Here is a 27,825-nt window from a genome sequence, read left to right as displayed (position 1 = left end):
GTGTCCCGCAAGCTAAGAGGCCTCAAAAACACTGCTGAAATCGTAGTCTAAAGCATCCAAAAATTTGTCATCCTCTCCTGCCATCTGTAGCCAGACCCAGTCAATATCGGACACTAATAAATATTTTCTCGAAATAAAAGACTCCTCGGACTCCTTTTTAAGAAAGCGATATTTAGAGAATTTTGTGCCTAGAAGCCCAGCTAAAATAAAATAATACAATCTCTGGAGGGCAATTTTTTCCGCCATCAGATCACTCGAGGAAGGCGTGAGGTAGGAGGCTGTGAACAGCGCTGCGTGGCATGAGCTGGAAGCCCACGAGCTGAGCCGCGTGGCGTGAGCAATGAGGCTCTGAGCTGAGCTGCGTGGCGCGAGCGAGGAGGCCGCAGGCTGAGCTGCGTGTCGCGAGCTAGGAAGCCGTGAGCTGAGAGGCCACGAGCTGAGCCGCGTTCCGCAAGCTGGGATGCCCCAAGCTGAGCCGCGTCCTGTGAGCTAGGAGGCAGCGAGCTGAGCCATGACCGATGAGCTAGGAAGCCGTGGTCTGAGCCGTGTCCCGCAAGCTAAGAGGCCTCAAACATTGCTGAAATCATAGTCTAAAGCCTCCAACAATTTGTCATCCTCTCCTGCCATCTGTAGCCAGACCCAGTCAATATCGGACACTAATAAATATTTTCTCGAAATAAAAGACTCCTCGGACTCCTTTTTAAGAAAGTGATATTTAGAGAATTTTGTGCCTAGAAGCCCAGCTAAAATAAAAAATACAATCTCTGGAGGGCATTTTTTTCCGCCATCAGATCACTCGAGGAAGGCGTGAGGTAGGAGGCTGTGAACAGAGCTGCGTGGCATGAGCTGGAAGACCACGAGCTGAGCCGCGTGGCGTGAGCAATGAGGCTCTGAGCTGAGCCGCGTGGCGCGAGCGAGGAGGCCGCAGGCTGAGCTGCGTGTCGCGAGCTAGGAAGCCGTGAGCTGAGAGGCCACGAGCTGAGCCGCGTTCCGCAAGCTGGGATGCCCCAAGCTGAGCCGCGTCCTGTGAGCTAGGAGGCAGCGAGCTGAGCCATGACCGATGAGCTAGGAAGCCATGGTCTGAGCCGTGTCCCGCAAGCTAAGAGGCCTCAAAAACATTGCTGAAATCGTAGTCTAAAGCATCCAACAATTTGTCATCCTCTCCTGCCATCTGTAGCCAGACCCAGTCAATATCGGACACTAATAAATATTTTCTCGAAATAAAAGACTCCTCGGACTCCTTTTTAAGAAAGCGATATTTAGAGAATTTTGTGCCTAGAAGCCCAGCTAAAATAAAATAATACAATCTCTGGAGGGCAATTTTTTCCGCCATCAGATCACTCGAGGAAGGCGTGAGGTAGGAGGCTGTGAACAGAGCTGCGTGGCATGAGCTGGAAGACCACGAGCTGAGCCGCGTGGCGCGAGCAATGAGGCTCTGAGCTGAGCCGCGTGGCGCGAGCGAGGAGGCCGCAGGCTGAGCTGCGTGTCGCGAGCTAGGAAGCCGTGAGCTGAGAGGCCACGAGCTGAGCCGCGTTCCGCAAGCTGGGATGCCCCAAGCTGAGCCGCGTCCTGTGAGCTAGGAGGCAGCGAGCTGAGCCATGACCGATGAGCTAGGAAGCCGTGGTCTGAGCCGTGTCCCGCAAGCTAAGAGGCCTCAAACATTGCTGAAATCATAGTCTAAAGCATCCAACAATTTGTCATCCTCTCCTGCCATCTGTAGCCAGACCCAGTCAATATCGGACACTAATAAATATTTTCTCGAAATAAAAGACTCCTCGGACTCCTTTTTAAGAAAGCGATATTTAGAGAATTTTGTTCCGAGAAACCCAGCTAAAATAAAATAATACAATCTCTGGAGGGCAATTTTTTCCGCCATCAGATCACTCGAGGAAGGCGTGAGGTAGGAGGCTGTGAACAGCGCTGCGTGGCATGAGCTGGAAGACCACGAGCTGAGCCGCGTGGCGTGAGCAATGAGGCTCTGAGCTGAGCCGCGTGGCGCGAGCGAGGAGGCCGCAGGCTGAGCTGCGTGTCGCGAGCTAGGAAGCCGTGAGCTGAGAAGCCACGAGCTGAGCCGCGTTCCGCAAGCTGGGATGCCCCAAGCTGAGCCGCGTCCTGTGAGCTAGGAGGCAGCGAGCTGAGCCATGAACGATGAGCTAGGAAGCCGTGGTCTGAGCCGTGTCCCGCAAGCTAAGAGGCCTCAAACATTGCTGAAATCGTAGTCTAAAGCATCCAACAATTTGTCATCCTCTCCTGCCATCTGTAGCCAGACCCAGTCAATATCGGACACTAATAAATATTTTCTCGAAATAAAAGACTCCTCGGACTCCTTTTTAAGAAAGCGATATTTAGAGAATTTTGTTCCGAGAAACCCAGCTAAAATAAAATAATACAATCTCTGGAGGGCAATTGTTTCCGCCATCAGATCACTCGAGGAAGGCGTGAGGTAGGAGGCTGTGAACAGAGCTGCGTGGCATGAGCTGGAAGACCACGAGCTGAGCCGCGTGGCGTGAGCAATGAGGCTCTGAGCTGAGCCGCGTGGCGCGAGCGAGGAGGCCGCAGGCTGAGCTGCGTGTCGCGAGCTAGGAAGCCGTGAGCTGAGAGGCCACGAGCTGAGCCGCGTTCCGCAAGCTGGGATGCCCCAAGCTGAGCCGCGTCCTGTGAGATAGGAGGCAGCGAGCTGAGCCATGAGCGATGAGCTAGGAAGCCGTGGTCTGAGCCGTGTCCCGCAAGCTGAGGCCTCAAACATTGCTAAAATCATAGTCTAAAGCATCCAACAACTTGTCATCCTCTCCTGCCATCTGTAGCCAGACCCAGTCAATATCGGACACTAATAAATATTTTCTCGAAATAAAAGACTCCTGGGACTCCTTTTTAAGAAAGCGATATTTAGAGAATTTTGTTCCGAGAAAACCAGCTAAAATAAAATAATGCAATCTCTGGAGGGCAATTTTTTCCGCCATCAGATCACTCGAGGAAGGCGTGAGATAGGAGGCTGTGAACAGAGCTGCGTGGCATGAGCTGGAAGACCACGAGCTGAGCCGCGTGGTGTGAGCAATGAGGCTCTGAGCTGAGCCGCGTGGCGCGAGCGAGGAGGCCGCAGGCTGAGCCGCGTGGCGCGAGCGAGGAGGCCGCAGGCTGAGCTGCATGTCGCGAGCTAGGAAGCCGTGAGCTGAGAGGCCACGAGCTGAGCCGCGTTCCGCAAGCTAGGATGCCCCAAGCTGAGCCGCGTCCTGTGAGCTAGGAGGCAGCGAGCTGAGCCATGACCGATGAGCTAGGAAGCCGTGGTCTGAGCCGTGTCCCGCAAGCTAAGAGGCCTCAAACATTGCTGAAATCATAGTCTAAAGCATCCAACAATTTGTCATCCTCTCCTGCCATCTGTAGCCAGACCCAGTCAATATCGGACACTAATAAATATTTTCTCGAAATAAAAGACTCCTCGGACTCCTTTTTAAGAAAGGGATATTTAGAGAATTTTGTTCCGAGAAACCCAGCTAAAATAAAATAATACAATCTCTGGAGGGCAATTTTTTCCGCCATCAGATCACTCGAGGAAGGCGTGAGGTAGGAGGCTGTGAACAGAGCTGCGTGGCATGAGCTGGAAGACCACGAGCTGAGCCGCGTGGCGTGAGCAATGAGGCTCTGAGCTGAGCCGCGTGGCGCGAGCGAGGAGGCCGCAGGCTGAGCCGCGTGGCGCGAGCGAGGAGGCCGCAGGCTGAGCTGCATGTCGCGAGCTAGGAAGCCGTGAGCTGAGAGGCCACGAGCTGAGCCGCGTTCCGCAAGCTAGGATGCCCCAAGCTGAGCCGCGTCCTGTGAGCTAGGAGGCAGCGAGCTGAGCCATGACCGATGAGCTAGGAAGCCGTGGTCTGAGCCGTGTCCCGCAAGCTAAGAGGCCTCAAACATTGCTGAAATCATAGTCTAAAGCATCCAACAATTTGTCATCCTCTCCTGCCATCTGTAGCCAGACCCAGTCAATATCGGACACTAATAAATATTTTCTCGAAATAAAAGACTCCTCGGACTCCTTTTTAAGAAAGCGATATTTAGAGAATTTTGTTCCGAGAAACCCAGCTAAAATAAAATAATACAATCTCTGGAGGGCAATTTTTTCCGCCATCAGATCACTCGAGGAAGGCGTGAGGTAGGAGGCTGTGAACAGAGCTGCGTGGCATGAGCTGGAAGACCACGAGCTGAGCCGCGTGGCGTGAGCAATGAGGCTCTGAGCTGAGCCGCGTGGCGCGAGCGAGGAGGCCGCAGGCTGAGCTGCGTGTCACGAGCTAGGAAACCGTGAGCTGAGAGGCCACGAGCTGAGCCGCGTTCCGCAAGCTGGGATGCCCCAAGCTGAGCCGCGTCCTGTGAGCTAGGAGGCAGCGAGCTGAGCCATGACCGATGAGCTAGGAAGCCGTGGTCTGAGCCGTGTCCCGCAAGCTAAGAGGCCTCAAACATTGCTGAAATCGTAGTCTAAAGCATCCAACAATTTGTCATCCTCTCCTGCCATCTGTAGCCAGACCCAGTCAATATCAGACACTAATAAATATTTTCTCGAAATAAAAGACTCCTCGGACTCCTTTTTAAGAAAGCGATATTTAGAGAATTTTGTGCCTAAAAGCCCAGCTAAAATAAAAAAATACAATCTCTGGAGGGCAATTTTTTCCGCCATCAGATCACTCGAGGAAGGCGTGAGGTACGAGGCTGTGAACAGAGCTGCGTGGCATGAGCTAGAAAACCACGAGCTGAGCCGCGTGGCGTGAGCAATGAGGCTCTGAGCTGAGCCGCGTGGCGCGAGCGAGGAAGCCGCAGGCTGAGCTGCGTGTCGCGAGCTAGGAAGCCGTGAGCTGAGAGGCCACGAGCTGAGCCGCGTTCCGCAAGCTGGGATGCCCTAAGCTGAGCCGCGTCCTGTGAGCTAGGAGGCAGCGAGCTGAGCCATGACCGATGAGCAAGGAAGCCGTGGTCTGAGCCATGTCCCGCAAGCTGAGGCCACAAACATTGCTGAAATCGTAGTCTAAAGCATCCAACAATTTGTCATCCTCTCCTGCCATCTGTAGCCAGACCCAGTCAATATCGGACACTAATAAATATTTTCTCGAAATAAAAGACTCCTCGGACTCCTTTTTAAGAAAGCGATATTTAGAGAATTTTGTTCCGAGAAACCCAGCTAAAATAAAACAATACAATCTCTGGAGGGCAATTTTTTCCGGCATCAGATCACTCGAGGAAGGCGTGAGGTAGGAGGCTGTGAACAGCGCTGCGTGGCATGAGCTGGAAGACCACGAGCTGAGCCGCGTGGCGTGAGCAATGAGGCTCTGAGCTGAGCCGCGTGGCGCGAGCGAGGAGGCCGCAGGCTGAGCTGCGTGTCGCGAGCTAGGAAGCAGTGAGCTGAGAGGCCACGAGCTGAGCCGCGTTCCGCAAGCTAGGATGCCCCAAGCTGAGCCGCGTCCTGTGAGCTAGGAGGCAGCGAGCTGAGCCATGACCGATGAGCTAGGAAGCCGTGGTCTGAGCCGTGTCCCGCAAGCTAAGAGGCCTCAAACATTGCTGAAATCATAGTCTAAAGCATCCAACAATTTGTCATCCTCTCCTGCCATCTGTAGCCAGACCCAGTCAATATCGGACACTAATAAATATTTTCTCGAAATAAAAGACTCCTCGGACTCCTTTTTAAGAAAGCGATATTTAGAGAATTTTGTTCCGAGAAACCCAGCTAAAATAAAATAATACAATCTCTGGAGGGCAATTTTTTCCGCCATCAGATCACTCGAGGAAGGCGTGAGGTAGGAGGCTGTGAACAGAGCTGCGTGGCATGAGCTGGAAGACCACGAGCTGAGCCGCGTGGCGTGAGCAATGAGGCTCTGAGCTGAGCCGCGTGGCGCGAGCGAGGAGGCCGCAGGCTGAGCTGCGTGTCGCGAGCTAGGAAGCCGTGAGCTGAGAGGCCACGAGCTGAGCCGCGTTCCGCAAGCTGGGATGCCCCAAGCTGAGCCGCGTCCTGTGAGCTAGGAGGCAGCGAGCTGAGCCATGACCGATGAGCTAGGAAGCCGTGGTCTGAGCCGTGTCCCGCAAGCTAAGAGGCCTCAAACATTGCTGAAATCGTAGTCTAAAGCATCCAACAATTTGTCATCCTCTCCTGCCATCTGTAGCCAGACCCAGTCAATATCGGACACTCATAAATATTTTCTCGAAATAAAAGACTCCTCGGACTCCTTTTTAAGAAAGCGATATTTAGAGAATTTTGTTCCGAGAAACCCAGCTAAAATAAAATAATGCAATCTCTGGAGGGCAATTGTTTCCGCCATCAGATCACTCGAGGAAGGCGTGAGATAGGAGGCTGTGAACAGAGCTGCGTGGCATGAGCTGGAAGACCACGAGCTGAGCCGCGTGGCGTGAGCAATGAGGCTCTGAGCTGAGCCGCGTGGCGCGAGCGAGGAGGCCGCAGGCTGAGCTGCGTGTCGCGAGCTAGGAAGCCGTGAGCTGAGAGGCCACGAGCTGAGCCGCGTTCCGCAAGCTGGGATGCCCCAAGCTGAGCCGCGTCCTGTGAGATAGGAGGCAGCGAGCTGAGCCATGAGCGATGAGCTAGGAAGCCGTGGTCTGAGCCGTGTCCCGCAAGCTGAGGCCTCAAACATTGCTAAAATCATAGTCTAAAGCATCCAACAACTTGTCATCCTCTCCTGCCATCTGTAGCCAGACCCAGTCAATATCGGACACTAATAAATATTTTCTCGAAATAAAAGACTCCTGGGACTCCTTTTTAAGAAAGCGATATTTAGAGAATTTTGTTCCGAGAAAACCAGCTAAAATAAAATAATGCAATCTCTGGAGGGCAATTTTTTCCGCCATCAGATCACTCGAGGAAGGCGTGAGATAGGAGGCTGTGAACAGAGCTGCGTGGCATGAGCTGGAAGACCACGAGCTGAGCCGCGTGGTGTGAGCAATGAGGCTCTGAGCTGAGCCGCGTGGCGCGAGCGAGGAGGCCGCAGGCTGAGCCGCGTGGCGCGAGCGAGGAGGCCGCAGGCTGAGCTGCATGTCGCGAGCTAGGAAGCCGTGAGCTGAGAGGCCACGAGCTGAGCCGCGTTCCGCAAGCTAGGATGCCCCAAGCTGAGCCGCGTCCTGTGAGCTAGGAGGCAGCGAGCTGAGCCATGACCGATGAGCTAGGAAGCCGTGGTCTGAGCCGTGTCCCGCAAGCTAAGAGGCCTCAAACATTGCTGAAATCATAGTCTAAAGCATCCAACAATTTGTCATCCTCTCCTGCCATCTGTAGCCAGACCCAGTCAATATCGGACACTAATAAATATTTTCTCGAAATAAAAGACTCCTCGGACTCCTTTTTAAGAAAGCGATATTTAGAGAATTTTGTTCCGAGAAACCCAGCTAAAATAAAATAATACAATCTCTGGAGGGCAATTTTTTCCGCCATCAGATCACTCGAGGAAGGCGTGAGGTAGGAGGCTGTGAACAGAGCTGCGTGGCATGAGCTGGAAGACCACGAGCTGAGCCGCGTGGCGTGAGCAATGAGGCTCTGAGCTGAGCCGCGTGGCGCGAGCGAGGAGGCCGCAGGCTGAGCCGCGTGGCGCGAGCGAGGAGGCCGCAGGCTGAGCTGCATGTCGCGAGCTAGGAAGCCGTGAGCTGAGAGGCCACGAGCTGAGCCGCGTTCCGCAAGCTAGGATGCCCCAAGCTGAGCCGCGTCCTGTGAGCTAGGAGGCAGCGAGCTGAGCCATGACCGATGAGCTAGGAAGCCGTGGTCTGAGCCGTGTCCCGCAAGCTAAGAGGCCTCAAACATTGCTGAAATCATAGTCTAAAGCATCCAACAATTTGTCATCCTCTCCTGCCATCTGTAGCCAGACCCAGTCAATATCGGACACTAATAAATATTTTCTCGAAATAAAAGACTCCTCGGACTCCTTTTTAAGAAAGCGATATTTAGAGAATTTTGTTCCGAGAAACCCAGCTAAAATAAAATAATACAATCTCTGGAGGGCAATTTTTTCCGCCATCAGATCACTCGAGGAAGGCGTGAGGTAGGAGGCTGTGAACAGAGCTGCGTGGCATGAGCTGGAAGACCACGAGCTGAGCCGCGTGGCGTGAGCAATGAGGCTCTGAGCTGAGCCGCGTGGCGCGAGCGAGGAGGCCGCAGGCTGAGCTGCGTGTCACGAGCTAGGAAACCGTGAGCTGAGAGGCCACGAGCTGAGCCGCGTTCCGCAAGCTGGGATGCCCCAAGCTGAGCCGCGTCCTGTGAGCTAGGAGGCAGCGAGCTGAGCCATGACCGATGAGCTAGGAAGCCGTGGTCTGAGCCGTGTCCCGCAAGCTAAGAGGCCTCAAACATTGCTGAAATCGTAGTCTAAAGCATCCAACAATTTGTCATCCTCTCCTGCCATCTGTAGCCAGACCCAGTCAATATCAGACACTAATAAATATTTTCTCGAAATAAAAGACTCCTCGGACTCCTTTTTAAGAAAGCGATATTTAGAGAATTTTGTGCCTAAAAGCCCAGCTAAAATAAAAAAATACAATCTCTGGAGGGCAATTTTTTCCGCCATCAGATCACTCGAGGAAGGCGTGAGGTACGAGGCTGTGAACAGAGCTGCGTGGCATGAGCTAGAAAACCACGAGCTGAGCCGCGTGGCGTGAGCAATGAGGCTCTGAGCTGAGCCGCGTGGCGCGAGCGAGGAAGCCGCAGGCTGAGCTGCGTGTCGCGAGCTAGGAAGCCGTGAGCTGAGAGGCCACGAGCTGAGCCGCGTTCCGCAAGCTGGGATGCCCTAAGCTGAGCCGCGTCCTGTGAGCTAGGAGGCAGCGAGCTGAGCCATGACCGATGAGCAAGGAAGCCGTGGTCTGAGCCATGTCCCGCAAGCTGAGGCCACAAACATTGCTGAAATCGTAGTCTAAAGCATCCAACAATTTGTCATCCTCTCCTGCCATCTGTAGCCAGACCCAGTCAATATCGGACACTAATAAATATTTTCTCGAAATAAAAGACTCCTCGGACTCCTTTTTAAGAAAGCGATATTTAGAGAATTTTGTTCCGAGAAACCCAGCTAAAATAAAACAATACAATCTCTGGAGGGCAATTTTTTCCGGCATCAGATCACTCGAGGAAGGCGTGAGGTAGGAGGCTGTGAACAGCGCTGCGTGGCATGAGCTGGAAGACCACGAGCTGAGCCGCGTGGCGTGAGCAATGAGGCTCTGAGCTGAGCCGCGTGGCGCGAGCGAGGAGGCCGCAGGCTGAGCTGCGTGTCGCGAGCTAGGAAGCAGTGAGCTGAGAGGCCACGAGCTGAGCCGCGTTCCGCAAGCTAGGATGCCCCAAGCTGAGCCGCGTCCTGTGAGCTAGGAGGCAGCGAGCTGAGCCATGACCGATGAGCTAGGAAGCCGTGGTCTGAGCCGTGTCCCGCAAGCTAAGAGGCCTCAAACATTGCTGAAATCATAGTCTAAAGCATCCAACAATTTGTCATCCTCTCCTGCCATCTGTAGCCAGACCCAGTCAATATCGGACACTAATAAATATTTTCTCGAAATAAAAGACTCCTCGGACTCCTTTTTAAGAAAGCGATATTTAGAGAATTTTGTTCCGAGAAACCCAGCTAAAATAAAATAATACAATCTCTGGAGGGCAATTTTTTCCGCCATCAGATCACTCGAGGAAGGCGTGAGGTAGGAGGCTGTGAACAGAGCTGCGTGGCATGAGCTGGAAGACCACGAGCTGAGCCGCGTGGCGTGAGCAATGAGGCTCTGAGCTGAGCCGCGTGGCGCGAGCGAGGAGGCCGCAGGCTGAGCTGCGTGTCGCGAGCTAGGAAGCCGTGAGCTGAGAGGCCACGAGCTGAGCCGCGTTCCGCAAGCTGGGATGCCCCAAGCTGAGCCGCGTCCTGTGAGCTAGGAGGCAGCGAGCTGAGCCATGACCGATGAGCTAGGAAGCCGTGGTCTGAGCCGTGTCCCGCAAGCTAAGAGGCCTCAAACATTGCTGAAATCGTAGTCTAAAGCATCCAACAATTTGTCATCCTCTCCTGCCATCTGTAGCCAGACCCAGTCAATATCGGACACTCATAAATATTTTCTCGAAATAAAAGACTCCTCGGACTCCTTTTTAAGAAAGCGATATTTAGAGAATTTTGTTCCGAGAAACCCAGCTAAAATAAAATAATGCAATCTCTGGAGGGCAATTTTTTCCGCCATCAGATCACTCGAGGAAGGCGTGAGATAGGAGGCTGTGAACAGAGCTGCGTGGCATGAGCTGGAAGACCACGAGCTGAGCCGCGTGGCGTGAGCAATGAGGCTCTGAGCTGAGCCGCGTGGCGCGAGCGAGGAGGCCGCAGGCTGAGCTGCGTGTCGCGAGCTAGGAAGCCGTGAGCTGAGAGGCCACGAGCTGAGCCGCGTTCCGCAAGCTGGGATGCCCCAAGCTGAGCCGCGTCCTGTGAGCTAGGAGGCAGCGAGCTGAGCCATGACCGATGAGCTAGGAAGCCGTGGTCTGAGCCGTGTCCCGCAAGCTAAGAGGCCTCAAACATTGCTGAAATCGTAGTCTAAAGCATCCAACAATTTGTCATCCTCTCCTGCCATCTGTAGCCAGACCCAGTCAATATCGGACACTACTAAATATTTTCTCGAAATAAAAGACTCCTCGGACTCCTTTTTAAGAAAGCGATATTTAGAGAATTTTGTTCCGAGAAACCCAGCTAAAATAAAATAATACAATCTCTGGAGGGCAATTTTTTCCGCCATCAGATCACTCGAGGAAGGCGTGAGGTAGGAGGCTGTGAACAGAGCTGCGTGGCATGAGCTGGAAGACCACGAGCTGAGCCGCGTGGCGTGAGCAATGAGGCTCTGAGCTGAGCCACGTGGCGCGAGCGAGGAGGCCGCAGGCTGAGCTGCGTGTCGCGAGCTAGGAAGCCGTGAGCTGAGAGGCCACGAGCTGAGCCGCGTTCCGCAAGCTGGGATGCCCCAAGCTGAGCCGCGTCCTGTGAGCTAGGAGGCAGCGAGCTGAGCCATGACCGATCAGCTAGGAAGCCGTGGTCTGAGCCGTGTCCCGCAAGCTGAGGCCTCAAACATTGCTGAAATCGTAGTCTAAAGCATCCAACAATTTGTCATCCTCTCCTGCCATCTGTAGCCAGACCCAGTCAATATCGGACACTAATAAATATTTTCTCGAAATAAAAGACTCCTCGGACTCCTTTTTAAGAAAGCGATATTTAGAGAATTTTGTTCCGAGAAACCCAGCTAAAATAAAATAATACAATCTCTGGAGGGCAATTTTTTCCGCCATCAGATCACTCGAGGAAGGCGTGAGGTAGGAGGCTGTGAACAGAGCTGCGTGGCATGAGCTGGAAGACCACGAGCTGAGCCGCGTGGCGTGAGCAATGAGGCTCTGAGCTGAGCCGCGTGGCGCGAGCGAGGAGGCCGCAGGCTGAGCTGCGTGTCGCGAGCTAGGAAGCCGTGAGCTGAGAGGCCACGAGCTGAGCCGCGTTCCGCAAGCTGGGATGCCCCAAGCTGAGCCGCGTCCTGTGAGCTAGGAGGCAGCGAGCTGAGCCATGACCGATGAGCTAGGAAGCCGTGGTCTGAGCCGTGTCCCGCAAGCTAAGAGGCCTCAAACATTGCTGAAATCGTAGTCTAAAGCATCCAACAATTTGTCATCCTCTCCTGCCATCTGTAGCCAGACCCAGTCAATATCGGACACTAATAAATATTTTCTCGAAATAAAAGACTCCTCGGACTCCTTTTTAAGAAAGCGATATTTAGAGAATTTTGTTCCGAGAAACCCAGCTAAAATAAAATAATGCAATCTCTGGAGGGCAATTTTTTCCGCCATCAGATCACTCGAGGAAGGCGTGAGATAGGAGGCTGTGAACAGAGCTGCGTGGCATGAGCTGGAAGACCACGAGCTGAGCCGCGTGGCGTGAGCAATGAGGCTCTGAGCTGAGCCGCGTGGCGCGAGCGAGGAGGCCGCAGGCTGAGCTGCGTGTCGCGAGCTAGGAAGCCGTGAGCTGAGAGGCCACGAGCTGAGCCGCGTTCCGCAAGCTGGGATGCCCCAAGCTGAGCCGCGTCCTGTGAGCTAGGAGGCAGCGAGCTGAGCCATGACCGATGAGCTAGGAAGCCGTGGTCTGAGCCGTGTCCCGCAAGCTAAGAGGCCTCAAACATTGCTGAAATCGTAGTCTAAAGCATCCAACAATTTGTCATCCTCTCCTGCCATCTGTAGCCAGACCCAGTCAATATCGGACACTACTAAATATTTTCTCGAAATAAAAGACTCCTCGGACTCCTTTTTAAGAAAGCGATATTTAGAGAATTTTGTTCCGAGAAACCCAGCTAAAATAAAATAATACAATCTCTGGAGGGCAATTTTTTCCGCCATCAGATCACTCGAGGAAGGCGTGAGATAGGAGGCTGTGAACAGAGCTGCGTGGCATGAGCTGGAAGACCACGAGCTGAGCCGCGTGGCGTGAGCAATGAGGCTCTGAGCTGAGCCGCGTGGCGCGAGCGAGGAGGCCGCAGGCTGAGCTGCGTGTCGCGAGCTAGGAAGCCGTGAGCTGAGAGGCCACGAGCTGAGCCGCGTTCCGCAAGCTGGGATGCCCCAAGCTGAGCCGCGTCCTGTGAGCTAGGAGGCAGCGAGCTGAGCCATGACCGATGAGCTAGGAAGCCGTGGTCTGAGCCGTGTCCCGCAAGCTAAGAGGCCTCAAACATTGCTGAAATCGTAGTCTAAAGCATCCAACAATTTGTCATCCTCTCCTGCCATCTGTAGCCAGACCCAGTCAATATCGGACACTACTAAATATTTTCTCGAAATAAAAGACTCCTCGGACTCCTTTTTAAGAAAGCGATATTTAGAGAATTTTGTTCCGAGAAACCCAGCTAAAATAAAATAATACAATCTCTGGAGGGCAATTTTTTCCGCCATCAGATCACTCGAGGAAGGCGTGAGGTAGGAGGCTGTGAACAGAGCTGCGTGGCATGAGCTGGAAGACCACGAGCTGAGCCGCGTGGCGTGAGCAATGAGGCTCTGAGCTGAGCCACGTGGCGCGAGCGAGGAGGCCGCAGGCTGAGCTGCGTGTCGCGAGCTAGGAAGCCGTGAGCTGAGAGGCCACGAGCTGAGCCGCGTTCCGCAAGCTGGGATGCCCCAAGCTGAGCCGCGTCCTGTGAGCTAGGAGGCAGCGAGCTGAGCCATGACCGATCAGCTAGGAAGCCGTGGTCTGAGCCGTGTCCCGCAAGCTGAGGCCTCAAACATTGCTGAAATCGTAGTCTAAAGCATCCAACAATTTGTCATCCTCTCCTGCCATCTGTAGCCAGACCCAGTCAATATCGGACACTACTAAATATTTTCTCGAAATAAAAGACTCCTCGGACTCCTTTTTAAGAAAGCGATATTTAGAGAATTTTGTGCCTAGAAACCCAGCTAAAATAAAATAATACAATCTCTGGAGGGCAATTTTTTCCGGCATCAGATCACTCGAGGAAGGCGTGAGGTAGGAGGCTGTGAACAGTGCTGCGTGGCATGAGCTGGAAGACCACGAGCTGAGCCGCGTGGCGCGAGCAATGAGGCTCTGAGCTGAGCCGCATGGCGCGAGCGAGGAGGCCGCAGGCTGAGCTGCGTGTCACGAGCTAGGAAGCCGTGAGCTGAGAGGCCACGAGCTGAGCCGCGTTCCGCAAGCTGGGATGCCCCAAGCTGAGCCGCGTCCTGTGAGCTAGGAGGCAGCGAGCTGAGCCATGACCGATGAGCTAGGAAGCCGTGGTCTGAGCCGTGTCCCGCAAGCTGAGGCCTCAAACATTGCAGAAAGCGTAGTCTAAAGCATCCAACAATTTGTCATCCTCTCCTGCCATCTGTAGCCAGACCCAGTACTGAATAACAAGGGGAGTACGACACCCGGTACTGAATAACAAGGGGAGAATCGACACCCGGTACTGAATAACAAGGGGAGTACGACACCCGGTACTGAATAACAAGGGGAGTACGACACCCGGTACTGAATAACAAGGGGAGAATCGACACCCGGTACTGAATAACAAGGGGAGAATCGACACCCGGTACTGAATAACAAGGGGAGTACGACACCCGGTACTGAATAACAAGTGGAGAACCGACACCCGGTACTGAATAACAAGGGGAGTACGACACCCGGTACTGAATAACAAGGGGAGATCCGACACCCGGTACTGAATAACAAGGGGAGTACGACACCCGGTACTGAATAACAAGGGGAGAATCGACACCCGGTACTGAATAACAAGGGGAGTACGACACCCGGTACTGAATAACAAGGGGAGAATCGACACCCGGTACTGAATAACAAGGGGAGTACGACACCCGGTACTGAATAACAAGGGGAGTACGACACCCGGTACTGAATAACAAGGGGAGACCACCAAGCAGACCAAGACATTGAGAGAGCAGCAAAGAACAAAAAGACTTGCTTGTCGGGGTAGAACACGCTCTTTATTTGCAGTCTTTAGCAGGAAAATAAGAAGCACCCAACAAGCACCAGACCTAACACAGTATGAAAACACAGGAAGGTCAGACGCTGGACCGTCAGGTACGCAAACGGTGGGTGTCGCGTTTTAAGGAAGACACGAGACAGGTTGTAAACCGAAGCTGTTCAGTCATTTTTTCCCAAAAAACCTGCTCTCCTCTTCCTGCGCACTGTCCCCTTAATATTCCCCAAACGTAACGTATTTCTTGTGCGAGTACATAACCTCTACTCCCCCCCCCCCCCCAGAAAACAAAATCAATCATGATAATTCGGCAAACTGCACTCACCCAGTTGTTTGGGATGCCCTAAAATGTTTCAGATAAACAATATATTAACACAATTTGGCATGGAAAAGCACAATAGTACTTAGCGTACCCAGCACATTAAATGAACTGCACAGAGAGCCAGGTGCAAGGTCAACATATCAGAATTCAGTCAAAGTTCCTTGGGTAACCTGGGCGAGACTGGATGCGAGCTGATCTTCGAGGGGACTCCAATGTAGACTCGAATGGATGTGCGGCTGGGCATTGAGTGTGCTGCACTATGGGTTCAGATGTGAGCACACCTCGTTCCATAGGTAAGTTCCAATCACCTTCTGATGAAGGGGAGCCAGCATGAACATGAGGGCTGGCCAATTCCGGAGCTGCCACCTTGCGGAGGCGGCCAGCGTGCCATCGAGACCCATCAGAAAGAGAAAAGGTAGCTGGCCCTAGCTTCCCCGCCACCTGAATAGGAGGGGACCAGAATGAGACCAGCTTGTGGTCACGATGAGCGCGGCGGATTCTGACCTAATCCAAAACGGCAATAGTGGGGTTCCTCGTCCCCCAAGACCGATCAAACCGCAGCTTCATCTTGTGCTGCTGGGCGGACACCCTGTGGCAGCATGTAGGGAGAGGGGCCACTGGCCTTGAGTCGATCCAGTGGAAGCTGCAGTTCGCAGCCCAACATAAGTGACGCTGGTGAGCAGCCTGTTGTGCTGTGCTTGGTGGCCCTGTAATGGAGCAGTGTGTGAAGGAGCACCGCTGAAAGGGGTAACCTTCAGCTAAGTGGGCTCAGATGCCATACTTAAGGGTCTGATTGAGACGCTCCGCTCCGCCATCGGCCTGGGGGTGATATGAAGCTGTGCAGATGTGACGGATGCCTGGATCCGTCAGAAAGGCTTCGAACTCAGCAGACACAAATTGGGGCCCATTATCCATAGTAATAGCCAGAGGAACTTCCCATCGAGCAAAGAGGGCGTCTAAAAAGTCAGTGAGTACCCGTGCCGTGACAGTGCCAGTGGAGACCACCTCAGGCCACTTAGAGTGGAGATCATACACCACAAGGAGGAACCGCTGCTGTTGTGGAACTCCATGTAGTTCCCCACAGATATCCAGTTGGAGATGTTCCCAAGGATGGGCCAAACCGGAGGCTGCAGAGGGGGTGGTGCAGGTTGGCCCATTTTCCTGCTCATAAGGCAGGCTGCACAATCCCTAACTAGATTTTCTATGTCCCTATCAATGCCGGGCCACCACACTAGGTCCCTACAACGTGGTTTGACATGTACAATGCCCAAATGGCCTTCATGTGCCATGCTAAGAACACGGGCCTGAAGGCTGCTTGGCACCACTGTGACAGCTCCACGAGCTACGCAGTGCTCATTCCAACATGAAAGCTCATCCCTGACCCTGTGGTAAGGGGTCACCTCAGCAGAGACTTCAGTCGGCCAGCCTGTGCGAATGTATGTACGAAGCTGAGGAAGGACTGGGTCTGGTTCTGAGGCCAGCCGGAGTTCATCAAAGGAGACAGCTGCCTTCAGTGGTGTGTGCATCATCTGGCTGAGGTCTGGTTCCTGAGAGATGGAGTCAGGTGCTGCAGGATACTGGGTGTAGCGGGACAGCAGGTCTGCCACAACGTTATCACAACCTGGGGTAAAACAGGATGATATTGTACTGCTGCAGTTGCTCAGACCACCGGTCATTGTGGTTTGCATCCTGTACTAGCTGTTGCAAGCAAGGCTGTCAGGGCCTAGTGGTCAGTGCGCAGTGTAAATGCCCTGCCATAAAGATACATGTGCCACCGCTCACAGGCCCAGACACAGGCTAGAGCCTCACGTTCGCCCACGGAATATTTTCGTTCGGTGGGGGTGAGAGCACGGGAGGCAGAGCCAATGGGCCAGTCCACTCCATCCTGCAGCTGTGACAGTACAGCTCCAACTGCCACAGCTGAGGCATCACAGGTGACAGAGGTGGGGCAGGAGAGGGAAAAGTTTGCCAGAATAGGAGGTGATGTGAGATGGGACTTCCGGAGCTGGAAAGCCTCAAAGCAGGCTGGCATCCAAATGCATCTTTCTGCAGCAGCTGATGTAATGGAGCTGTGGTAGCAGAGTAGTGAGGCAAAAAACACAGGTAATAAGCTGTCATGCCCAGGAAAGAGACAACCTGGTTAGCATTCGTGGGTCCAGAAATACGCTGAATGGCCTCAATATTAGGTTGAAGTGGAATGAGGCCCTCAGCCGTGAGGCAGAATCCATGGACCATGATGTCATCGAGGTAGATAATCACCCCAGGTATGCCAGTGAAGATGGTAGTCATAATCTTCTGGAAGCAGCTGGGGGCAGAGCTAAGCCCAAATGAGACCCATGTGCACTGAAACACTCCAGCATGTGTCACAAAAGCCGTGAGATTCTGGCTGTCAGGCTGGAGAGGGATCTGCAGATAGCTCCGACGAAGGCCCAGTTTTGTGAAGACCATCGAGCCATGAAAGTGGGAAGTGAGTTCTACTATGGAAGGGAGGGGGTACTTGTCAGGGACGACGGCCTTGTTTACAGCCCGGAGGTCGACACAAACTCCTGCATTTCTACTTAGCTATCACCAGATTTGAGATCCACTGAGAAGCATCAACTAGCTCAATAATGTCTGCCTCCAGCAGGTGGCGCAGCTCAGCAGTAACACCATCATGAAGGGCCAGGGGACTCAACATGGGAGCTGAAGTACTGAAGTTATAGATGGGAAGAGTGGGGATTGGTGATTAAATGTAGAGAGACAGCCGGCCCCAGTAACACGGCGTCATGATATGGTAAGCTTGGACTGGGAAAACAGGCGAAGGACAAAAAGGGATTTAATAGGGAGCCGGATCGGCATACGGAACAAAAATCACCATAACAATACAATGACAGAACTAGGGAAACATTCTCTGACCTGGACATAAATACACAAAACTAATGAAGACACTTCGAAACAGCTGGTAAACACAGGGATTCCACGGCATCCAGGAGGATCGGACGGGCGGGTCGACACATTGGAGAATGAGCCACAATTCCCACAGCGTCATCGTTGTTGCTTTCGTGGTGTATAATGCACGTCTGAACCAACTTCAGATAGTCCTGACGAAGGTGGCTGTGATGCAGATACTTATTGTGCAGGGAGCGAGGTGACAGCGGGGTAAGGTAATTTAGACGTAAACTCCGCTGCTGTTTCAATTTGAAATGCGACTTGTATAGCGCTAGCGAGGTCATGTGCTGCCATCAACAGTCGCTCTCTAATTTTAGGGTGGTTAGAGTGTTCAGCCAGCTGACCACGAATGAATTCATCCTGCATGCCACCAAATTTACAAAGACTGGCTAAACCACGCAGATTAGCCACGTAATGATGTACGGACTCACCCGGCTGCTGTCGCCTTCGGCGAAAAAGAATCTGCCACAGGATGACACTTTGTGGAGCTGCGAAGTGAGAACCCAGGAGCAAAACAGCGTCTTCATACATCTCCGCAGGTCCGAGCGTCCGAAAGATCTGCCGTCCTTCCGTGCCTAAGCAGTGAATAAGTATGGCTTTCTTCATGCTGTCCCAGGACATCCGAGTATGTCTGGAATGATTCCAGCCAGCGAGTCCAAGGGACAGGAAGTTCGCCGGGAAGTGCAAGAGAAGGTGAAGGTGGTGGAAGTGCAAGCTCTATTCTCGTCGCCAAAATGTCGCGTTTTAAGGAAGACCGAAGCTGTTCATTTATTTTTTCCAAAAAAATTGCTCTCCTCATCCCATATACTGTCCCCTTAATATTCCCCAGACGTGATGTGTTTTTTGTGCGTGTACATAAAAGTGAGTAATTTACATGATGCTAAAGACATGCGAGGGTCGTACAGGGTGCATACAAGACACGGGCAACCATATATGCCACGATCGGGAAAACAAGGGATTTATTAGGGGATGACACCATCGGGAACTCAAGGACCACCAGTAACATTAAGATGTTAATGACCCTGGGTAGCATTTGTGGGTTCGTAAATACGCTGAATGGGGAAACATACTCTGAGGCGGACTTAAATACACAGGACAGAGCAGCTGATAACACGAGGATTCAACTTGAGGTAGGTGAGGGGGCTTGGCACACAAGAGGATCGGCATGATCGGAGCATGACAGAATTTCTTCCCATATGAAACATGAACTTACTGTCCTTCCTAGATTTTGGCCCCCAGCCACATTTTTCTCTACAAGGAAAGAAATGAGGAAAAAAATAGAAAATTATTCTGCTGACACCATTGTCTCTGTCCTTAACCGACACAGATGACTTGCTTTGTAACAAACACATTCACTTTTAATCAGCATGTACATACATCTGAAAATATTATCAAGTCTAATTAATGAGTAAAACTATCTACTGAATAGGGGCAATAGTTTTCTTATTTCTATGACAACTGATTACCAGTCTGAGCTTGCTGGTAACCAATCAGTGAATCCCAGCCGGCCCTGGTTAGAATAACTAATTCAGGGAGGTTTTTATAAGCTCAGCTGGGTGGACACAGACTCAGGGGGTCAGAGGAAAGTCTGCAGGATCATGGAGGAAAGGGTTCGGGTTAGAAAGGCTCCTTCAGGGCTGCTGTCCTCTGATGTCCTGCTTGTACTATAGTGGATTTTAGCTCTGCACTGTTATTCCTTTTCCAAAGGGTTGTGACCACGTTCTATGTTTTAATTTCACTGCATAGACCTGTGTGTCAGAATGCTGCTGTCTGTGTCCCTGTCAAGCAATCTTTGGAAAAGGATAAAAGCATGAAGTTGCCACTCACTGTATTTGTCCCGCACTTTCCATGTGATGATGATGACCAACAGCAGCACCAATAAGCTCAGTCCTACATACAGAGCCAGCTGGACCAAAGAGCTGAATAAGAGGGTGGATGTGAACAGTAAAGCCTTACATGCTTTATAGAAACACGGTACAGCCACATCTGTACTATTACACAGGATACATGTGAGGAACAGGAGACATTAACAAAGAGCATGAAAATAGCTAGAGATTATCACACAACATGTTACACTATTTTGTAAAAACAGGCCTGCAGTCGTTCCCCAGCAGCACAGGGCACAAGGCAAGGGCTCACCCTGGATGGGATGGGATCTCAAGTTCATTATTAAGAAAATGAAATAAAAAACAATATCTTTTTTTCTTAAAATTAAAATGACAGTTTCCCATCACTGTGTGATCAGGTAAATGCTGCTAGCAGGACCCCCACACTACTGTAAATGCTGCTGAATGCTTACCTCAGTTTTTCATTATCCCCTCCTTCTTCATCATGTGCAGAGAAAAGGAGAGCAGTGGAAACAGGAGAAAGGATTGTTAATAAAAACAGTGTTCTGTTAGTCAATAAAGACTAAGAAAATGTCACTCTTGAAACTGAAATATAAATTATGAAAGATATTCTACAGAGAAAATGATTAGATGCAGAACAATGAATTAGTGTCATGACCAAAGTGTTAATATCCCAGGGCACTGATAGTGAACAGGTGAGATTAATTATTTTATGAAAATATTATAATATATTTATTGTAGCTTTAAACAAAATGTACTATTTTATATCGGTAAAACACAGCCATCCTGTTTTGGGGGGGGGGGGGGGGATTTATGCGTATTGCATGTCTAGGCATGTCGGTCAGCTAATGTCCGCGGCAGTGGGTAACGGGGCGTCAGCACAAGAGCTTTTGGAGTCGTGAGCGATAAGCCCATGAGAAGGAAGCAAACAATGAAACAAAATGGCCACCGGTTGACAAATTGTTGCAGGGTGACTGCAGAGTGACTGTAACATCTCGTTTAACCGCTGGTCCTGGATGTAAGAAGCAGACAGCCAGCAGTCCCATCCTGGCAGAAAGCACATTACCTCTATTTATTAATCTGTCTTATTTGTGAATAGTATAAAATAATATATTTCTAATTTAAATAAAAGTCGATCTCTAGCACCACAGCTCTGGGGCTCTGGCATAGGCCCGGACGCCCCACTGCAGGCCTCGGGTGTTGGGTAAAGTATCTGTCACGATCGGGGTGGTGCAGGCAGGCAGCTGGGTACGATCGGGAAAGAACACGTGGGTAAGCAGGGGGCGTGGCACACATGAGGAGCCGACGAGCAGGTCATGACAGAACCCCCCCCAAAGGCGCGCTTCACCGGGCGCGCCAGGGAGGAGGCGACAGACGGGACACGGGAACCGGGACCTGGAGCAAAAGAAACAGAACCATCAACGAGAGACGGGAAACAGGACCGATGCATAAAACAGGGCAAGAGACAGGAGCTGACAAAGGACAGGGAAGGCAGAAAGACAAAGCAGGAAAGGGGACATAGCAGGCGACCGACCAGGCACCGGAGGTGGGAGCGAGGCAGGGCGACGAGGCCGCGGAGGGGGACCCGCAGGCGACAGCCGACCCAGAGGGCCAGGACCCGCAGGCGCCAACCGAGCCCTAGTGCAGGCGAGGGAGGGCGAGCCAGGGGGCAGGGCGGGTGGGACCCCAGTCCGACGTCTGTGTCCCCTTCCCTTGCGGGACACAGACAAAACGGCCCTCGATCGGGGTCAAGGATGACGGGGCGAGGACAGAGGAGTCACTGGGGGCAAAGTCACTAGGGCAGGCAGTGGAAGGGGCGCCTGCCCGGGAGCTGCAGGTTGCTGCAGGGGGGGCGCCTGCCCGGGAGCTGCAGGTTGCTGCAGGGGGGGCGCCTGCCCAAGAGCTGCAGGCTGTAGGAGCGGCAGAGAGGGCGCCTTGGGCGTGGGTGTGGGCGTGGTCTCCGCAGGCAGCGGCGGCTGCACGGGATCGGGGTCCGCAGGCAGCGGCGGCTGCTCGGACTGGCAAGCCGCAGGTGGAGGAAGCTGCGCAGACGTAGCGGACAGCGGTGATGGCTGCTCCGGCTGCGCAGGTTGCAGAGGCGGGAGCTGCGCTGACAGCGCAGGCAGAACTGGCAAGTCCTGGGAGGGGGAGACGGGTGCGATCCTCTTCGGGACCCGGGGCACTCGGGGGATCGAGTCCCTTACAGCCCTAAAACCTCCCCAATTTGCCAGTCGTTCGGGCCGGTAACTGTACCGGTCCAGGGGCGGTAGCTGCTCCGGGGGGATAGGCTCCAGCACAGGGAACGTGAAGGGCTCATCCTCCTCGTCGTCGTCGCTGGGAGCCCAGAGCCTCGCTAGGGAGTAGGCTCCCAGATAGAGCGGTTCTGGGTCAGAGCCCAGGACGAGCTCCTCTCTCTCGCCCTCCGCGAGAGGCCAGGGGTTGGCGAGGGAGCAGGCGCCCAGACTGATCAGCTCCTCCAGGTGCTTCCTTCTCCTCTGCTTCCTCCTTTTCTTACGGTCTGTCATTCTGTCACGATCGGGGTGGTGCAGGCAGGTGATCGTGCGGGTTAGCTGGTACGAAGCAGGCAAACAGGCAGGTAACCATCACCAATACTACAGCTAACAACAATGACAGACAAAGGACTCAGGTAAGACACGGACTGAAATACACAGGACTGATTGAAAATAATCAGACACAGCTGGGTACGATCGGTAAAGAACACGTGGGTAAGCAGGGGGCGTGGCACACATGAGGAGCCGACAAGCAGGTCATGACAGTATTAGTATCTGATGAGGATATCAGAGCTGAATTACAGGATGTCTCTCTAAGAATTAAGGCTGATGTGTAAGTCAATATTCCAATACATTCATAGACACATAAAACTACAGCCATCCACCCATCTATCTTCTACCCCTTTCTCCTGGTCAGGGATGTGGGGCCTGGAGCCTATCCCAGGTAGGACAGGGCACAGGGATGGAGTACATCCTGGACAGGATGCCAGTCAGTCATAGGGTACATAGACACACACTCTCTATTAGAGACGCCATTTAGCCTGACTTCATGTCTTTGGACTGCGGGAGGAAACCCACACAGCACATGGAGAACATGCAAACTCCACACACACAGAGCAGAAGCCAGATTCAAACCCCTAAACATGGAGGTGTTAAGTAACAGCGCCGCCTACTGGACCACCGTGCCACTAGCATAGAAACTATAATCCCAATAAATTACCTTATTTCACAATATCTGAAAATAGGGGACTATCCCCACAAAGAAGCACAGACCCCCTTCATGAAGGAAACTGTAGGGTTAATTAGTTTTTATCTATTTATATTCAAGCATAAATGATTCACATGCAGATTTAAATGAATTACTTACGTTTAACAGTAATATGAACTGGGATCTGCAGGATTCCAGCAGCACACCAATACCAGCCAGTGTCCTTCCTCTCCAGCCCACTCATTGTCACACTGAAGAGTTTATTTACTGTGTCATCCCTGATCAGGACAGGCCTCCCATCCAAACTCACTGATCTCTCTGATGCACAGCAGCCCCCAATCTTACACCACATCCTATGTCTTCTGTTGTTTCCATAGTAACACTGAACACTGACACTGTCTCCATCCACACCCGTCACCTCCTGTTTCTCCACTGACAGCCCTGGAGGACCTGAACACACAGATAAAACACTCAAAGATTTGCATAGCAATGAAATGTTTATGAATATCAGCCCATTACAACATGCATATGTAAATGTTTGTCAAATAAACTGACATTTCTTAACATATTACTTATCATATTTAACCCCATGTAATCGTCCATTTAAACTGTCACTTGTTACTTCTTCCAAGTCTCGTTTATCACATTGAATGAAAATAAAATGCAGATTTTTATAATATTAAAGCATCTTTTCCTTTAATATTTCTGTTAATGTCCTTCCTTTCTGGCTAAATGACATGTTACATACTGTGCATTTCATTGGCTACAGTCTGCAGTACAGACATCTTACCATCAATGACTGACAGGTTAACCCGATCTCCAACATCTGAGGCTCCACTATGCTTCACACCACACCAGTACCTATCAGAGTCCTCAGCTGTCAGATTGTTGATGGTCACAGTGAAGACTCGCTGGTCAGGATCATCTCTGACTGACACTTTACCCTCCTGTGGAGAGTCAGTGTGTACTATGGGTGTACATGAACTTACATTAAACCCTCTGCACCAGTATTTCACATGAGTTTTATATCTGTCATCACAGAAACATGGGATGGTGACAGATCCTCCTCTCTGTACAGTCACCCATCCAACTGTGAACACACTGTCAGCACCTGCAGGGAGAACAACCAACTGAATTCACATTTTCCACATCGCAGTATCTCTAAGTAACTGTATAATGTTTGTATAATGCTTGGATTAGGGTCACATTCGTTTATTAGAACCACGGGGATGTTTAAAAGACAAAGACTGTCATTTTGTCACAAGAACAAGGGAGAGACACAGGAAAACAAAACAGGTGTCGGATCTTGGGAAGGGCTACAGTGGGATGTGGGATCGGGAATCTGAGTCTGGGAGTGTGTTCTAGGGTCTGAGAGGAAAACCAGGACCTTAAATCCCTAGTAAAAGGCCTAGATGAGGCGAATGAATGGGCTTGTCACTGTGGGACGACCACACCCCTGTGACACTAAGGCTTCATTTGTAAACTTAATTCTGTGGTATTTGACTTAAGAATGAGATACAGAAAGTATTTACATGTATTTTAGTTCAGCCATCCATCTTCCACATGCTTATCCAGTACAGGGTCAGTACAGTACAGCGAGTGTGGAGCTGATCTGAGGCAGCACAGAGCACAAGGCAGGGGAACACCCAGGACAGGATGCCAGTCTGTCACAGGGCAAACACTCACACACAGTCACTATGGGCACTTTTAGAGGCACCAATTCACCTGAACCACGTGTCTTTGGACTGTGGGAGGAAACCGGAGAACTGAGAGGAAACCAGCATAGATACAGGAAGAACATGCAAACTGCCCACAGAGAGCTAGGCCAGATATCAAAACCACAAGCTTGGGGGTGTGAGGCCCCCACACTGCCCCTAGTCTCTACCAGCTAGAGGTTAACTAGCTCTCCAAACCCACTGTAGAGTGAAAGACAAGCAGGTCTAATCTCGATCCCTGAGGTTGATCTTGAGCCCTGATAAACACAGACCTGCTCCAGTAGCACATGAAGCTGGGTGTTTAGACCCCACTGACTGTACACACAGAAATGACAGATGGCATCCCGGCTGTCTGCTCACATAACCACCTGTACTGCTGAAATGACCCCAGTCAGCCTAACAGAAAATCACAGGGTACAAGAGACGAGGGCATCTTATCTGCAGTAACAGTGTCTTTTTACTGATTGATCACTAAAAGGGAGAGATGACATCATCACACAGTATATTTAGATATTATACTTACAATATCAATAATCTGATTCACGATAGATTGATCATTCCTTAAATATCACTGTTCCTGAAATAGTTTGCAAAAGACTTTAAAAAGCAAATGAAATCTGCTTTTTAAAAAAAACAAAATTAGAAATTCATGAGGTATAATTTTCTCTTTTGAAATTACAGGGGAAACTGTTTATATCACGTCTGTCTGGGCAAAATTGATCACTATAAGCGGATGATCATTACAACAGATTTTATTCTTCTTCTTTATGCCTCAGGCAGATTACTATCTAATTGAGGTTTGTATATTTTTACATGAATATAAGGTAATAAACTGCACAGCGTAACTATTCACTGAATTTTATTGACGATGTCAAAACACAGTACAGCTGTTTCAAACGCTTTTCAAATTACAGTACTGTACAAATTAAATTACTGAACTGTGCATAATTCAAATACGCTATAATACAGTACAGTACTGTACATAAATATTCAGTTCAATACATTTTTATTTTCACAGCACATTTTCATGTTTTCTGTGCACGCAGCATTAGCCTTAGGTAACTAGCCAGAAGCAGGCAGGTTACCGCAAGGCAAAGTTACAGGACGATCAAAGTGAAATTACATTATATATAAAAAAAGAATTACTACCTCAATTTTCATTTTTTCTATAGGTCGTCATGTCGAAAAAGACCCAAAATGATCAGTGTTAGCAGACTGCTTGATTACTATAACTGAATTATCTAAACAGTATTTGTACAGGAATGGCTCTGTGTCAAGCATTTGATCCATATTACCGTGATCACAATAAGTGGCTTCCACTGTATGCAAGAATGTGTCATTTGTTAAATATCAAAAAGTACTCAAAATATCCAGGACCACATTATTATAACTAGCAGCAGATCTCCATCATGATCTCCAAACTGCAGCTGAGAGTGTGGGGAGGAGCAGGAGAGAGATCTCTACTCAGTTCCACTGTAATGAGTGACACTCACCTGTGAGCCCAGCAATGAGAAGAAACAGGAGCATCAGAGGATCCATATGTGTGTGTGTCACTGAGCCCAGATCTGTGGAGACTGACACTCACTTCCTCATCCTCTGTACCTTCACTGTCTCTGTCGTTTCTATTCTCACACACAGCAGGCAGAGTGAAGGGGGAGTGGACACTTTAAACAGGAAGTGATAAAATCATAAGGCTGAATGTCTAGCGCTTCATCAAGTCATAACATTACTGTTACTCAAGAACATAAACTATCAATGCATAGACTCCTTCAGTAATAAAATTAAAATTTCAGCCGGAGTAAAGAAGACTTCATGAACGACAGTATCCAGTTTATATCCATTAATATTATCCATCCATGCATGCATCCATCTTCTATACCCACTTGTCCTGTGCAGGGTCACGAGGGTCCACAGCCTATCTGGGAAGCTATGGCCATAAGGCAGGGAATAACCCAGGATGGGGCACCAACCCATTGCAGGGCAAACACACCATTCACACACATGCACACCTACAGACAATATGGTAACTCCAACTCACCTCAGCATGTTTTTGGACTGTGGGGTGAAACAGGAGAACCCAGAGGAAACCCCACACCGACATGGGGCGAACATGCAAGTGCAGGGGGAATATTTAAAAAATTTAAGTCAGTTTGCTTGGTTTCCTGTGTCATTCATGTGACTCACAGCTATTTTCTGCAGATACAAAAATAAAGTGTGAAATGAAGAGCTGAGAGGGAGAGACACTGCAGAAAACAGTGAGGGCCAGTACATACTGTCAGAGGTTATAATCTTTACGATGTGTGTTTGTCCACTGATGCATTTTCTGTGTATTTCTTATTAGTTAAAAGGAAAACATTGTTGATGTTGTCTTTGTTCTGTTGTTTACAGGAACAGATATTTTAAGAATATTTGAAATCTTATTTTAGCAACATAAAATAACTGATAGTTGGTCTTTACAAAGTATCATTTTAGCTCACAGGGTAGCTTCATTAGTTGTAGTCAGTATGGTTTGAAACTACCACAGCACTTTTGATGCCGCAAATTTTAGGTTCATAATGGAATAATATAGACTTATCTTAAGATCTCTTGCATGCATAATTAAAAAAAAGTTAAAAAAAATAATAAAAAGATCTCTGGCATGAGTGCGAGAGTCAGAGAGCGTGTGTCACGTCACATACGTTAGAATTGGCAGCCCTGCATATTTCTCTTATGCACGAGTATAAAGTAGCTGACATATTTTCAGTTACTTGAGGTGAGACTGTGCTGCATACAGAGGGTCTATCCTCAGACCTTTGTTTCAGTCCTTATTATGCATTATACAGTTTTTAAAGTGCCACTGCATTAGGTCCTTTTAATTTCTGTGGATCAATACGAAAACAAGAGGCCCAGTAGGATCGCCTCTGTGGGTGTACTCACTGTGGCTTAGTATGACTGCCTCTCAGATCAGCGCACACATTGCACTTAAAGTTTCAGGCCTGAACACGCTTTCGTTATCACCGTGCTACTTTCTGTGTTGTGCTTTTCTGTTTCATGCGTTGTCTTTTGTGTTGAAGAACAGCACTACTGCACAGAATATCGGAGCTCATGATTGTCCTTATTTTGCGATTTATCTGGGGTTGTCTTGCGTGCATTGACACACAGCCCTCATAGATTTATCCAGTAAGCAACTAAGCGAATACAATTGAATCGTGCTGCACATATAAGAACGTAGCCCCGTATTTTAACAAATATCTCGGACTTCTTGTGTTTTGCATCTAGTTGTTCCTGGATACTGTAGTCCGTCAAAATTTCCAGCAAACTCTGCACCTCTGCCGTACACCAAAGTATTTCATTTGCCGTAATATTTGTTACGTTTGTCGCTACTAGTCAGTACGAGCTGCAGCACGCGCGCACTCTCTGTCAT

At 50.5% G+C, this 27,825-nt stretch overlaps 2 protein-coding genes across 6 annotated transcripts in view; both read right to left on the bottom strand.

The window, feature by feature from the left end:
• LOC125739743 (polymeric immunoglobulin receptor-like) overlaps nt 1–27,825 on the bottom strand; it is a 136,790-nt gene that overhangs the window by 71,233 nt on the left and 37,732 nt on the right. For 2 of the 5 annotated variants that reach the window (XM_049010198.1, XM_049010193.1), the window contains 6 exons: nt 23,498–23,691; nt 22,867–23,157; nt 19,941–19,965; nt 19,469–19,560; nt 18,855–18,892; nt 18,073–18,216 (listed from right to left, as the gene is read on the bottom strand). In XM_049010198.1, the coding sequence (XP_048866155.1) occupies nt 18,073–18,216; nt 18,855–18,892; nt 19,469–19,560; nt 19,941–19,965; nt 22,867–23,157; nt 23,498–23,691 (784 nt within the window). Of the gene's footprint in view, nt 1–18,072; nt 18,217–18,854; nt 18,893–19,468; nt 19,561–19,940; nt 19,966–22,866; nt 23,158–23,497; nt 23,819–25,915; nt 26,045–26,460; nt 27,811–27,825 lie in introns of those variants that run through there. The other 3 variants (XM_049010194.1, XM_049010195.1, XM_049010197.1) reach the window with 3 other exon arrangements.
• Nucleotides 21,229–27,825, bottom strand: part of LOC125739749 (proline-rich protein 36-like) — a 28,367-nt gene continuing 21,770 nt past the window's right edge. Inside the window, exon 2 of the mRNA XM_049010223.1 lies at nt 21,229–22,719. Coding sequence (XP_048866180.1) covers nt 21,237–22,013 — 777 coding nt within the window. The 5' untranslated portion in view covers nt 22,014–22,719 and the 3' untranslated portion in view covers nt 21,229–21,236. The remainder of the gene's footprint in view (nt 22,720–27,825) is intronic.

This window comes from Brienomyrus brachyistius, chromosome 4 (assembly GCF_023856365.1).
Source record: "Brienomyrus brachyistius isolate T26 chromosome 4, BBRACH_0.4, whole genome shotgun sequence".
NCBI classification, from domain to species: Eukaryota; Metazoa; Chordata; class Actinopteri; order Osteoglossiformes; family Mormyridae; genus Brienomyrus; species Brienomyrus brachyistius.
Note: the sequence above shows the minus strand (reverse complement) of the source record. Positions and strands in the feature narration are given on the sequence as shown.